Source organism: Gopherus flavomarginatus, chromosome 4 (assembly GCF_025201925.1).
Source record: "Gopherus flavomarginatus isolate rGopFla2 chromosome 4, rGopFla2.mat.asm, whole genome shotgun sequence".
Lineage (NCBI taxonomy): Eukaryota > Metazoa > Chordata > Testudines > Testudinidae > Gopherus > Gopherus flavomarginatus.
In genome coordinates, this window is record NC_066620.1 from 217,057,567 (window position 1) to 217,070,239 (window position 12,673).

Sequence of the window (12,673 nt, forward strand, 5' to 3'; positions counted from 1 at the left end):
CAGGGAGGAGACAGGGCGCCAGGCCAGGGCTCGACTGCAGGGACACCAACTGTGGGGGCCAGCCGGGCTCTGGGGCAGGGCTGAGACCTGGGCCCTAGAGGGGAAAGGCCCTGCTGGACCCCTGCCCCCGGGGACGACTGGGGGAGCTGTATGGAGACCAGCTTTGGGAGCCTCACTGCCCAGGTTCTTCCCAGGGGATATCCTGCCCCCTGGGGGAGGGGCAGAACCATGGTCGTGCACCCCTGGGCAGCTGAGTGGGGTGGGCTCCCCTCAGCCAGGCTCTGGCTCAGAGGAGCTTGGGCCGGGCCAGGCCAGGCCTGCCCAACACCTGGCCCGGGGCCAATGGAGCCAACTGGCTGGGGTCTTGCGCAGTGACTGGCCCAACCTGTGCCCAGACCCAGGAGGGCACCGTAGAGAAAACAGGATTTTCTATTCTTTGCACCCCCGCAGTTCCTCCCATGGGCTCGGCAGCCCCCCAGCATGCACAGGCAGGGGAGCGACCGGTCAGACTCCAGTTTTAATGGCAGCCAGCGAGCTGCAGCAGGAGCACGGGTAGACACTGCTGGCACGTCGCTGGACGGGCGTCATGGGGCGACTGACACAGACTGGGCTCTCCCTCACCCAGAGCATCTTACCGTTCCCGAGAGCTCAGGCAGCGCCCGTCCCATGCAGGGAGACACCCGGCGCACACATCCCCACCATGGGCAGGCAGGGCCGGGGCCAGGCCCTGAGCAGGAGCACCCGGTGTGGGGCCGGAGGGGCTGCAGGTCTCTGAGCTGCTTCACGTTGTCCCGGGGGCAGAGCCGGGCCGGACCAGGCAGGCGAGGGCCCCGAGGGGCAGAGTCTCTTGCTGTCCCCGCAGGGCTCCTCACGCCTACAGGAAGCCGGGGAAGGCCAGCTGCAGCAGCAGGATGGTGGCCACCACCAGGCCAGCGCAGAGCAGCAGCAGCAGCCACACGGGGAAGCTGCCTGTGGGAGAGAAGGAGCTGGCTCAGGGGGAACCAGCCACCGGGAAGGGAGGGGGCATCAACCCAGGGCAGGGCCTCAGATCAAGCTGGGGGGGGGCACCGCGTCAGAGGGGCCCTGCTAGGGTCTAGCTGGAGCAGGGAAGCAGCCTGGGCTAGGGTAGGGGGCAGGACCCCTCCCCCCAAGGACCCGGGGCACGTACGCCTGGGGGGCAGCAGATGCAGCTTGCAGCGGCTGTCCACGGCCACGCTGAGCAGGGCAGCCTCGTTCTCGGCCAGCAGCTCCCGGCCCCGCCGGCTCTCGGGCAGGAAGGCCACGTCTGTCACCACGATGCCATGTGCCTCCTTCACGTAGTACAGCCTCTGCGGGGAGGGCAGCGTCACGGGCCAAGCCGTGTACTGGGCCCTGCCCAGCCCCAGGCAGGAGCTCAGGAGGCTGGGGGTGCGTCCGGAACTAGGCCAACGCCCAGCTCCCCCAGGGGCCCTGGAGATTCCCCCCACCCCACCCCCCGACAGCACCTCCCACACCCCGCCCACAGAGAGCCCTGCCCCCCAGGCACCAGGCAGCCACTTACCTGCAGCGAGAAGGAGACGTGAATGGCAACCGAGCCTGTCACGGTGCCCAGCCCCAGAAACGTGCCCGAGTCACTGGTGGGACAGATGGCACCAAACAGCTGATCAGACAGATGCACAGCACAGACCCTCACCCTGACCCCCCACCAGCCCAGCCTGCCCGAGAACTGGGCCAGCGCCCCCACCCAGACCCCCCAGCCCAGCCTGCCCGAGAACTGGGGCAGCGCTACGCCCCCCAGCCCTCACCCTAACTCCCCCCCCAGCCCAGCCTCCCCGAGAACTGGGCCAGCGCCTCCCCCCAGCCCTCAGCCTGACCCCCCCCAGCCCAGCCCGCCTGAGAACTGGGCCAGCACCTCCACCCAGCCCTCACTCTGACCCCCCAGCCCAGCCCCCCCAAGAACTGGGCCAGCACTACGCCCCCAGCCCTCACCCTGACCAGCCAGCCCAGCCTGCCCGAGAACTGGGCCAGCACCCCCACCCAGCCCTCACCCTGACCCCCCAGCCCAGCCCGCCCGAGAACTGGGGCAGCGCTACGCCCCCAGCCCTCACCCTGACTCCCCGCCCAGCCCAGCCTGCCCGAGAACTGGGCCAGCGCCTCCCCCCAGCCCTCACCCTGACCCCCCCCCAGCCCAGCCCGCCCGAGAACTGGGCCAGCACCCCCGCCCAGCCCTCACCCTGACCCCCCAGTCCAGCCCGCCCGAGAACTGGGCCAGCACCCCCACCCAGCCCTCACCCTGACCACTCAGCCCAGCCCGCCCGAGAACTGGGGCAGCGCTACGCCCCCAGCCCTCACCCTGACCCCCCCAGCCCAGCCCGCCCGAGAACTGGGGCAGCGCTATGCCCCCAGCCCTCACCCTGACCCCCAGCCCAGCCCGCCCGAGAACTGGGCCAGTGCCTCCCCCCAGCCCTCACCCTGACCCCCAACCCAGCCCGTCCGAGAACTGGGCCAGCACCTCCCCGTAGCCCTCACCCTGACCCCCCCCAGCCTGACTGAACTGGGCCAGCGCTATGCCCCCAGCCCTCACCCTGACCCCCCAGCCCAGCCCACCCGAGAACTGGGACAGCGCCTCCTCCCAGCCCTCACCCTGATTCCCCCCCCCCTCAGTCCAGCCTGCCTGAGAACTGGGCCAGCGCCTCTCCCCAGCCCCTCGCCCTGACCCCCCAGCCCAGCCCACCCGAGAACTGAGCCAGCGCCTCCCCCCAGCCCTCACCCTGACCCCCCCAGCCCAGCCCACCCAAGAACTGGGCCAGCACCCCCCCATCTGTCACCCTGACCCCCCCCAGCCCAGCCTACCTGAGAACTAGGCCAGCATTCCCCCCCGGCCCCCGCAGCCCAGCCCACCCCTGAACTGGGCCAGCGCCTCCTCCCAGCCCTCACCCTAATTCCCCCCCCCTCAGTCCAGCCTGCCTGAGAACTGGGCCAGCGCTACGCCCCCAGCCCTTGCCCTGACCCCCCAGCCCGCCCGAGAACTGGGCCAGCGCCTCTCCCCAGCCCTCACCCTGACCCCCCGCAGCCCAGCCCACCCGTGAACTTGGCCAACCCCCCCCCCCCGTACCTGACGGAGAGGCAGGAGATGACCTCGCCCCCGCAGGGCTGGGTGAGCAGAGGCAGGAAGCTTTTTCCGTCCCACTTGGTGAGGTAGCAGGGCGGGGGGCGGCGCCCGCGCTTGTGGGGCACCTGCACCGTGTAGAGTCGCAGTGCCTCCGCCTGGTCCGGCACTGTCCCAAACCTGCCACCGGGAGCCCGTCAGCCCAGCCCAGGGCCCCCCGGCACCCCTGAGCCCAGCCCCCACCCATGTCAGGAGCCCAGGGCCCCTCCAGCACCCGTGAACCCAGCCCCCACCCACGCCGGGAGCCCACCAGCCCAGCCCAGGGCCCCCTCGGCACCCCTGAGCCCAGCCCACACCCACACCGGGAGCCCATCAGCCCAGCCCAGGGCCCCTCCAGCACCTCTGAGCCCAGCCCCCACCCACACCGGGAGCCCATCAGCCCAGCCCAGGGCCCCCTCGGCACCCCTGAGCCCAGCCCCCACCCACACCGGGAACCTGTCAGCCCAGCCACCACCCATGTCGGGAGCCCAGGGCCCCCCCAGCACCCCTGAGCCCAGCCGCTACCCATGCCAGGGGCTCTGAGCCCCACCCGAGAGCCCAGCCAAACACCAGGCGCCTGTCGATCTGGCCAGGCCTCACCCCGTGTCTGGGCCCGGCCAGGGCCCTACCTGCAGGCCTGGTAGCGGTAGGTCTTGTCAGGGACGCCCGGCATGTTCTCATCCCAGCGCAGCCGCAGCACCAGCTGATCTCTCTGCCACACGCAGCACTGGAAATCCCGGCCCGCTGTCACCACCTGCCGGGACGCAGCCATGAGAGCCAGGCCGGGGGCCCCAGCCAGCCTCAGGAGCGATGGAGACCCAGCCTCAGTTTCCCCAGTCCATCTGGCCTGCACCAGGCTGCAACTCCTCCATTCTGTCTAAGGCACCGTGGCCACTGCTCACTGCATGCCACCTCCCCAGGCCAGCACCAGCATCCTGAGCCTCCCTCCCCCGCCCATAGGAGCCTTCACTCAGGGACCCCACACAACCCCCCTAGCGCGTGGGGGGCAGGCAGCAAGTGCTCCGGGGGGGGGCGCACCCTGGGCTCTGGGGTCAGCTGCTCACCTTGTTCTCGGGACCCAGCGCAATGTCCTCAATCTCCCCGTCATGGGCTTTGAATTCCAGCACCTTCTTCATGCTGGGGAACTGAGAGAGAGATGGGGTCAGCAACCCCCCCCAGCGCCCCCCCAGCTGGGGAACAGAGAGAGAGATGGGGTCAGCAACCCCCCCAGCGCCCCCCCAGCTGGGGAACAGAGAGAGAGATGGGGTCAGCAACCCCCCCAGTGCCCCCCAAGCTGGGGAACAGAGAGAGACTGGCTCAGCGCCCCCCCAGCTGGGGAACTGAGAGAGAGATGGGGTCAGCAACCCCCCCAGTGCCCCCCAAGCTGGGGAACTGAGAGAGAGATGGGGTCAGCAACCCCCCCCCAGCGCCCCCCCAGCTGGGGAACAGAGAGAGAGAGATGGGGTCAGCACCCCCCCCAGCGCCCCCCCAGCTGGGGAACAGAGAGAGACTGGCTCAGCGCCCCCCCAGCTGGGGAACTGAGAGAGAGATGGGGTCAGCAACCCCCCCAGTGCCCCCCAAGCTGGGGAACAGAGAGAGACTGGCTCAGCGCCCCCCCAGCTGGGGAACTGAGAGAGAGATGGGGTCAGCAACCCCCCCAGTGCTCCCCAAGCTGGGGAACAGAGAGAGACTGGCTCAGCGCCCCCCCAGCTGGGGAACTGAGAGAGAGACTGGCTCAGCACCCCCCCAGCTGGGGAACTGAAAGAGAGATGGGGTCAGCAACCCCCCCAGTGCTCCCCGAGCTGGGGAACAGAGAGAGATGGGCTCAGTGCCCCCTCAGCGGCGGATCTAAGAGAGAACTGGGCTCAGCGCCCCCTCCAGCACCCCCCCAGGTAGGGAACTAAGAGAGCCAGGCTCAGCAACCCCCCAGCACCTCCCCCAGTGGGGAACAGAGACAGCTGGGCTCAGCGCCCCCCCAGCTGGGGTACAGAGAGAGAGCCGGGCTCAGCGCCCCCCCAGCTGGGGTACAGAGAGAGAGCCGGGCTCAGCGACCTCCCCCAGCTGGGGAACAGAGAGAGAGCCGGGCTCAGCGACCTCCCCCAGCTGGGGAACAGAGAGAGAGCCGGGCTCAGCGACCTCCCCCAGCTGGGGAACAGAGAGAGAGCCGGGCTCAGCGCCCCCCCAGCTGGGGAACAGAGAGAGAGCCGGGCTCAGCGCCCCCCCAGCTGGGGAACAGAGAGAGAGCCGGGCTCAGTGCCCCCAGCACCCCCCTAGCTGGGGAACTGAGAGAGCTGGGCTCAGCGCCACCCCCCAGTGCCCCCCCAGCTGGGGAACAGAGAGAGAGCCGGGCTCAGCGCCCCCCCCAGCTGGGGAACAGAGAGAGAGAGCCGGGCTCAGCGCCCCCCCCAGCTGGGGAACAGAGAGAGAGCCGGGCTCAGCGCCCCCCCCAGCTGGGGAACAGAGAGAGAGCCGGGCTCAGCGCCCCCCCCAGCTGGGGAACAGAGAGAGAGCCGGGCTCAGCGCCCCCCCCAGCTGGGGAACAGAGAGAGAGCCGGGCTCAGCGCCCCCCCCAGCTGGGGAACAGAGAGAGAGCCGGGCTCAGCGCCCCCCCCAGCTGGGGAACAGAGAGAGAGCCGGGCTCAGCGCCCCCCCCAGCTGGGGAACAGAGAGAGAGCCGGGCTCAGCGCCCCCCCCAGCTGGGGAACAGAGAGAGAGCCGGGCTCAGCGCCCCCCCCAGCTGGGGAACAGAGAGAGAGCCGGGCTCAGCGCCCCCCCCAGCTGGGGAACAGAGAGAGAGCCGGGCTCAGCGCCCCCCCCAGCTGGGGAACAGAGAGAGAGCCGGGCTCAGCGCCCCCCCCAGCTGGGGAACAGAGAGAGAGCCGGGCTCAGCGCCCCCCAAGCTGGGGAACTGAGAGAGAGCCGGGCTCAGCGCCCCCCCCCAGCTGGGGAACAGAGAGAGAGCCGGGCTCAGCGCCCCCCCCCAGCTGGGGAACAGAGAGAGAGCCGGGCTCAGCGCCCCCCCCCAGCTGGGGAACAGAGAGAGAGCCGGGCTCAGCGCCCCCCCCAGCTGGGGAACAGAGAGAGAGCCGGGCTCAGCGCCCCCCCCAGCTGGGGAACAGAGAGAGAGCCGGGCTCAGCGCCCCCCCCAGCTGGGGAACAGAGAGAGAGCCGGGCTCAGCGCCCCCCCCAGCTGGGGAACAGAGAGAGAGCCGGGCTCAGCGCCCCCCAAGCTGGGGAACTGAGAGAGCCAGGCTCAGCCGCCAGCTGGGCCCAACACCCCCCTCCCCTCACGCCATGCCCCCAGTCTCCAGCTTCTCCCCGCAGGTCAGCCTGGCTGCCATTAACACTGCTATGGCCAAGGCCCAAGGAGCCGGGATTGCCAGCCTGGAGCCAGCTGCCCAGGGCCAGGTGCTGCGGGGGGGGGGGGGGGGGGTGTCGCCTGCCCCTGGTCTCTACCAGCTAGAGACCCGCTTAGCCGTGGGGCAGCTGGGTTCGTTATAACCACACCAGGCAGCCTTGTGACCCACAGAAAAACAGCCAATGCTGCCTGAATCTTGCTAAGCTCTGGGCCCCACTGGCCTCCTGCAGCGGTGAGTTCTACACGCTAATTAATCATTGGGCAAAAGAGTGTTTCCTTTTACCGGCTTTAACTGCCCCCCTTTTAGCATCTTTCAGCTCTCCTTGTTCTCACGTTATGAGTGGGAGAAGAGACACTCCCCGTTGTCCCTACTGCTGACCGCCTGACGAGGGCAGTGACAGTGAAACGCTCAGGGTGATTAGTGAGGCTACAAACCCAGTAATAATGGGGGATTTCACCCATCCCCATACTGACTGGGCACATATCGCCTCGGGATGGGATGCAGAGAGAACATTTCTCGACACCATCAATGGCTGCTTCTTGGGGCAGCTGGTCCTGGAACCCACAAGGTGAGAGACAAGTCTGGATTTAGAGCTAAGCGACTCATGGGGTCTGGTCCAAGAGACGAACGTAGACAAATTGCTTGATAATAGCGACCATAATGTTAAATGTAACCGCAGGGGGGAAATGCCAAAGAAACCCACCACAGCAGCATTTAACTTCAACAAGGGGAACCACACAAAAGCCAGGACATTAGCTAAACGGAAATTAAAAGGAACAGTCACAAGAGTGAAATGCCTGCAAGCTGCATGGAAACTATTTAAAAATACCATAACAGAGGCTCAAACTAAAAATGACACCCCAAGTAAAAAAATCAGTAAGAGGACTAAAAACCAGCTCCCCTGGCTAAACAACAGAGTAAAGAGGTGGTTAGCAACAGAAAGGCGGCCTTTAAAAATAGGAAGTCAAATCCCACTGAGGAAAACAAAGGATAAACTCTGGCAAGTGAAGTATAATCAGGCAGGCCAAAAAGAATTTGAAGAGCAACTACCAAAAGACATAAAAACTAACAGCAACATTTTTCTAAGTACATCAGCAGCAGGACCGCTGCCAAAGCAGTCAGTGGGGCCGCTGGACGTGCTAAGGATGCACTGAAGGAAGACACAGCCGTTGCAGAGAAGCTCAATGAATTCTTTGCATTGGCCTTCACTGCAGAGGGAGATTGCCCCACCTGAGCCGTTTTCTTTTTAGGTGACAGATCTGAGGAACTGTCCCAGATTGAGGTGTCATTAGAGGTGGTTTTGGCACAAATCCATAAGTTACACAGTAACAAGTCACCAGGACCAGGTGGTGTCACCCAAGAGTTCTGAAGAAACCCAAATGTGAAATTGCAGAACTACTATTACTTTAATCAGCCTCTGTACCAGATGACTGGAGGACAGCTAACGTGACACCAATTTTTAAAAAGGTTCCAGAGGTGATCCTGGCAATTACAGGCTGGTGAGCCTAACTTCAGTACCAGGCAAAATGGTTGAAACTATGGTAAAGAAACAATTATTAGACACACGGATGAATACAATACGCTGGAGAAGAGTCAACATGGTTTTTGTAATGGGAAATCATGCCTCACTGATCTACTATAATTCTTGGAGGGGGTCAACAAGCAAGTGGACAAGGGGGATCCAGTGGATATAATGAACTTAGATTTTCAGAAAGCCTTTGACGAGGTCCCTCACCAAAGGCTCTTAAGCAGAGTAAGCTGTCATGGGATAAGAGGGAAGGTTCTCTCATGGGTCAGTAACTGGTTAAAAGATGGGAAATAAAGGGTAGGCATAACTGGTCAGTTTTCACAATGCAGAGAGGTAATTAGTGCTGTCCCCCAAGAGTCGGTTCTGGGACCAGCCCTACTCAACATATTCGTAAATGATCTGGAAAATGGGGTAAACAGTGAGGTGGCAACATTTGCAGATGATACAAAACTACTCCAGCTAGTTAAGTCCCAGGCAGACTGCAAAGAGCTACAAAAGGATCTCACAAAACTGGGTGACTGCGCAACAAAATGGCAGATGAAATTCCATGTTGATAAGTGCAAAGTAATGCACACTGGAAAACATAAACCCAATTATACATACAAAAAAGAAAGATCTTGGAGCCATTATGGATAGTTCTCTGAGACCATCCACTCACTGTGCAGCAGTCAAAGTGAACAGAATGTTTAGCATCATTAAGAAAGGGATAGACAACAAAAAACGATCATATTGCTTTTCTATAAATCCCTGGTATGCTAACACCCGGAATGCTGCATGCAGATGTGGCAACAAAAATGATGAGGAGTCTGGAATGGCTGCTGTGTGAGGAGAGATTAAACAGACTGGGACGGTTCAAGCTGGCAAAGAGGCGACTAAGGGGGGGATACGACAGAGATCCAGAGAATCCTGCCTGGTGGGCAGCGAGTGACTAGGGAAGTGTTATTTACCCCTTCTCATAACACAAGAGCCTGGGGTCACCCACTGCAATTCACAGGCAGGCAGCAGCAGGAAGCGTTAGGGGCCCTGTCGAGCACTGACTGGCCCCCACCCACCCAGGGGGAGACCTGAACGATCTTGGGCAGGGACCCCAGCTGACATCACCTCCCGCAGGGCAGCTCCTACCTCCCAGACTCGGAGGAAGCCGTCGGCGCCACCCGTGGCCAGCAGCGAATGGTCGGCGCTGACACGCACGGCCTTCTGCAGCGCGTCGGGGCTGAAGTCTGTCTGCACGCTGCACAGCGTCTCCACTGCCACCTCGCCCGCCTCGCTCCTCGTGTCAACCTCGCCCTTTTCAGAGGGGCTGGGGGCCTTCCGCTTGCGGGGGCCCTTCTGCGCACCGCCTGGGACAGGCAGAGCAACGACAGGCCACCTCAGCCGAGCATCTCAGACCCCTGCCCCCACCCGCTTCCCACAGCGCCTCCTGCTGGGCAAGGCCATGAGCTCCCCCCCCGCCAGCTCCTGCCCTGCCTCCCCCAGCGCCCCCTGCTGGGAGAGGCCTGGAGCTCCCCCCCCCACAGCGCCCCCTATTGGATGAGGCCAGGAGCTCCCCTGCCAGCTCCTGCCCTGCCCCCCCCCCCACAGCGCCTCCTGCTGGGCAAGGCCATGAGCTCCCCGCCGCCAGCTCCTGCCCTGCCCCCCCCACAGCACCCCCTGCTGGGTGAGGTCAGGAGCTCGCCCCACACCAGCTCCTGCCTGTCCCCCTCCCCCACAGGGCACGAGGCTGGGGCAGAGGAGCTGTTACTTTGGTACTGCTGGGAAGTCAGCCCTGGCTAGAGCTGCAAACACCCACCCAGGCTGCCCCTTCCGGGGCCGGCACCGGGGGCTGCGCGTCTCACCTGCCTTGCTGGGGGTGCTGCTGCTGCTTTTCTCGTCGGGCCCCTGCAGGCGGAAGCGGAGAACGTGGCAGCTGGCGTCCTGCCCTGCCGCGATGACGTCGCCAGCCAGCGCCATGCTCATGGTGGCCCGGGTCTCCGTGTCGTGGGAGTGCAGCAGCGAGGCGCTGAGCTGGCCCCCAATCTGCTCCAGCTGGAGGAAATGCTGCAGGGAGCAGAGGGAGACACCAGGGCACAGGGCGATCAGGGATGGGGGTCGGGCAGGGGAGCCCTGGGGACACCCAAGGCTGGGCCCACTGCGCAGACCCCAGGCCGGCTTCAGGCAGCCCCCGAAATGGCCCTCTCCAGCTGAGTCGTCGCACCCCAGCAGCACCTGGCGCCAGCTCCCACCAAGGCAGCTGCACGGGGAGGACAGGCACAGCACAGGCCCACTGCCTGCCCCACAAGCCGCAGGAGCCCGGCCCCAGAGCCCGGCCCAAAACCAACCACAGCCCAGAAGGTGCTGGAAGTGCATGATCCCCCCCTGCTCTGCTGGTGCCCCTCACTCCCGACCCGCAGCCCCTGCCAGCCCAGCCCTGCCGGTGCCCCTCACTCCCGACCCGCAGCCCCTGCCCCCCCCCCCAGCCCTGCCGGTGCCCCTCACTCCCGACCCGCAGCCCCTGCCCCCCCAGCCCCCCCCAGCCCTGCCGGTGCCCCTCACTCCCGACCCGCAGCCCCTGCCAGCCCAGCCCTGCCGGTGCCGCTCACTCCCGACCCACAGCCCCTGCCCCCCCAGTCCCCCCCAGCCCTGCCGGTGCCCCTCACTCCCGACCCGCAGTCCCTGCCCCCCCCAGCCCTGCCGGTGCCCCTCACTCCCGACCCGCAGCCCCTGCCAGCCCAGCCCTGGGCCCCCCGGCCCTGCCGGTGCCCCTCACTCCCGACCCGCAGCCCCTGCCCCCCCCAGCCCTGCCGGTGCCCCTCACTCCCGACCCGCAGCCCCTGCCCCCCCCAGCCCTGCCGGTGCCCCTCACTCCCGACCCGCAGCCCCTGCCAGCCCAGCCCTGCCGGTGCCCCTCACTCCCGACCCGCAGCCCCTGCCCCCCCCGGCCCTGCCGGTGCCCCTCACTCCCGACCCGCAGCCCCTGCCAGCCCAGCCCTGCCCCCCCCAGCCCTGCTGGTGCCCCTCACTCCCGACCCACAGCCCCTGGCCCCCCAGCCCCCCCCAGCCCTGCCGGTGCCCCTCACTCCCGACCCGCAGCCCCTGCCCCCCCCAGCCCTGCCGGGGCCCCTCACTCCCGACCCGCAGCCCCCCCGGCCCCGCCCCCACCAGGCCGTTCCGGACGCCGGTCCGGGCCGCGCCGCCGCCCCCCGCCGCCAGGGCGAGGCCGCGCGGGTGGATCTGCAGCGCGTAGAGCGGGAACGGGGCCCGGTAGAGCTCGGGCGGCCGGCGGGGCCCCATGGCGGCTGCGCTGGGGAGGGGGCGCCCGGACAGACGGACGCGCACTGCGCAGGCTCACGACCTGCCGCTCCCCACCGCGCCTGCGCACGACAACCCGTACACGTCAGCACGAGGCGGCCCCGACCGGCGAGGCGATCCGGGATCACGTGACGCCCGACACATCACTGCGCCGGCGCCATCTTTGTGCGGGGCAGCTCGTGCCCCTGGCGCAGGCGGGGACCTTAAAGGGGCCGCGTCCCGCAGAGTCCGTGGAGGGCAGCGGCGCGAGACCGAACTGCACGGGACAGGCGGGCTCCCCCCCCCGCCCCCTTCTTAGGCCCCGCCCCCAGGGACCCCCAGCACCCCGCATGGCGCCCCCATCCCTCTCTGTATCCTGCCCCCAGGGAACACCCAGCCCCCCGGCCCCCTCCTCCAGGGCCCCTCAGCACCCCACAGCCCCCCCTGCCTCCAGGGAACACCCAGCCCCCCGGCCCCCTCCTCCACCCCCCCAGCACCCCCCAGCACCCCTCCTCCAGGGCCCCCCGGCCCCCTCCTCCAGGGCCCCTCAGCACCCCACAGCCCCTCCTGCCCCCAGGGAACACCCAGCCCCCCGGCCCCCTCCTCCAGGGCCCCCCAGCCCCCTCAGCCCCCCTCCTCCAGGGTCCCCCAGCACCCCACAGCCCCCCCTGCCCCCAGGGAACACCCAGCCCCCCGGCCCCCTCCTCCACCCCCCCAGCACCCCCCAGCCCCCCTCCTCCAGGGCCCCCACAGCCCCCCCCTGCCCCCAGGGAACACCCAGCCCCCCCGGCCCCCTCCTCCAGGGCCCCCCAGCACCCCCCAGCCCCCCTCCTCCAGGGACCCCCAGCACCCCGCATGGCGCCCCCATCCCTCTCTGTATCCTGCCCCCAAGGGCCCCCTGACGCCCCCACCCCTCACTACACCCTCTGGCCCCGAGGACCCCTGGGGAACGCCCCCCACCTCCAGCGACCCCCACAGCGCCCCCCTGCCCCCAGGGAACACCCAGCCCCCCGGCCCCCTCCTCCAGGGCCCCCACAACCCCCCTACCCCCAGGGAACACCCAGCCCCCCGGCCCCCTCCTCCAGGGCCCCCCAGCCCCCCTCCTCCAGGGCCCCCCAGCACCCCCCAGCCCCCCTCCTCCAGGGACCCCCAGCACCCCGCATGGCGCCCCCATCCCTCTCTGTATCCTGCCCCCAAGGGCCCCCTGACGCCCCCACCCCTCACTACACCCTCTGGCCCCGAGGACCCCTGGGGAACGCCCCCCACCTCCAGCGACCCCCACAGCCCCCCCTGCCCCCAGGGAACACCCAGCCCCCCGGCCCCCTCCTCCACCCCCCCAGCACCCCCCAGCCCCCCTCCTCCAGGGCCCCCCAGCACCCCACAGCCCCCCCT

At 67.3% G+C, this 12,673-nt stretch overlaps 1 protein-coding gene across 4 annotated transcripts; it reads right to left on the reverse strand.

Moving 5' to 3' along the window:
- Positions 1–504: 504 nt before the first annotated feature.
- On the reverse strand, positions 505–11,363 carry PREB (prolactin regulatory element binding). 4 transcript variants are annotated; one of them, XM_050951499.1, is made up of 9 exons: positions 11,153–11,362; positions 9,850–10,051; positions 9,137–9,354; positions 4,192–4,272; positions 3,757–3,881; positions 3,095–3,268; positions 1,541–1,613; positions 1,169–1,328; positions 776–969 (listed from the first exon to the last, which is right to left on the reverse strand). In XM_050951499.1, exons 1-9 carry the CDS (start codon positions 11,282–11,284, stop codon positions 875–877), a joined length of 1,260 nt encoding a protein of 419 aa, XP_050807456.1. In that variant the 5' UTR covers positions 11,285–11,362; the 3' UTR covers positions 776–874. The 4 variants fall into 4 exon arrangements, with proteins under 4 accessions (XP_050807455.1, XP_050807453.1, XP_050807456.1 ...); XM_050951498.1 differs by lacking the exon at positions 1,169–1,328 and having other exon boundaries at positions 505–969; positions 11,153–11,363; XM_050951497.1 differs by lacking the exon at positions 11,153–11,362 and having other exon boundaries at positions 9,850–10,367.
- Positions 11,364–12,673: the final 1,310 nt, after the last annotated feature.

Excerpts from the sequence above, each read along its gene's own strand:
- PREB (XM_050951496.1), bottom strand. The coding sequence starts at position 10,360 with ATGCACTTCCAGCACCTTCTGGGCTGTGGTTGGTTTTGGGCCGGGCTC. Across the intron at positions 9,355-9,849 it reads CAGCACCCCCAGCAAGGCAG|GCGGTGCGCAGAAGGGCCCC; the intron begins GTGAGACGCGCA and ends TGCCTGTCCCAG. Across the intron at positions 3,882-4,191 it reads CGCTGGGTCCCGAGAACAAG|GTGGTGACAGCGGGCCGGGA; the intron begins GTGAGCAGCTGA and ends GCGTCCCGGCAG.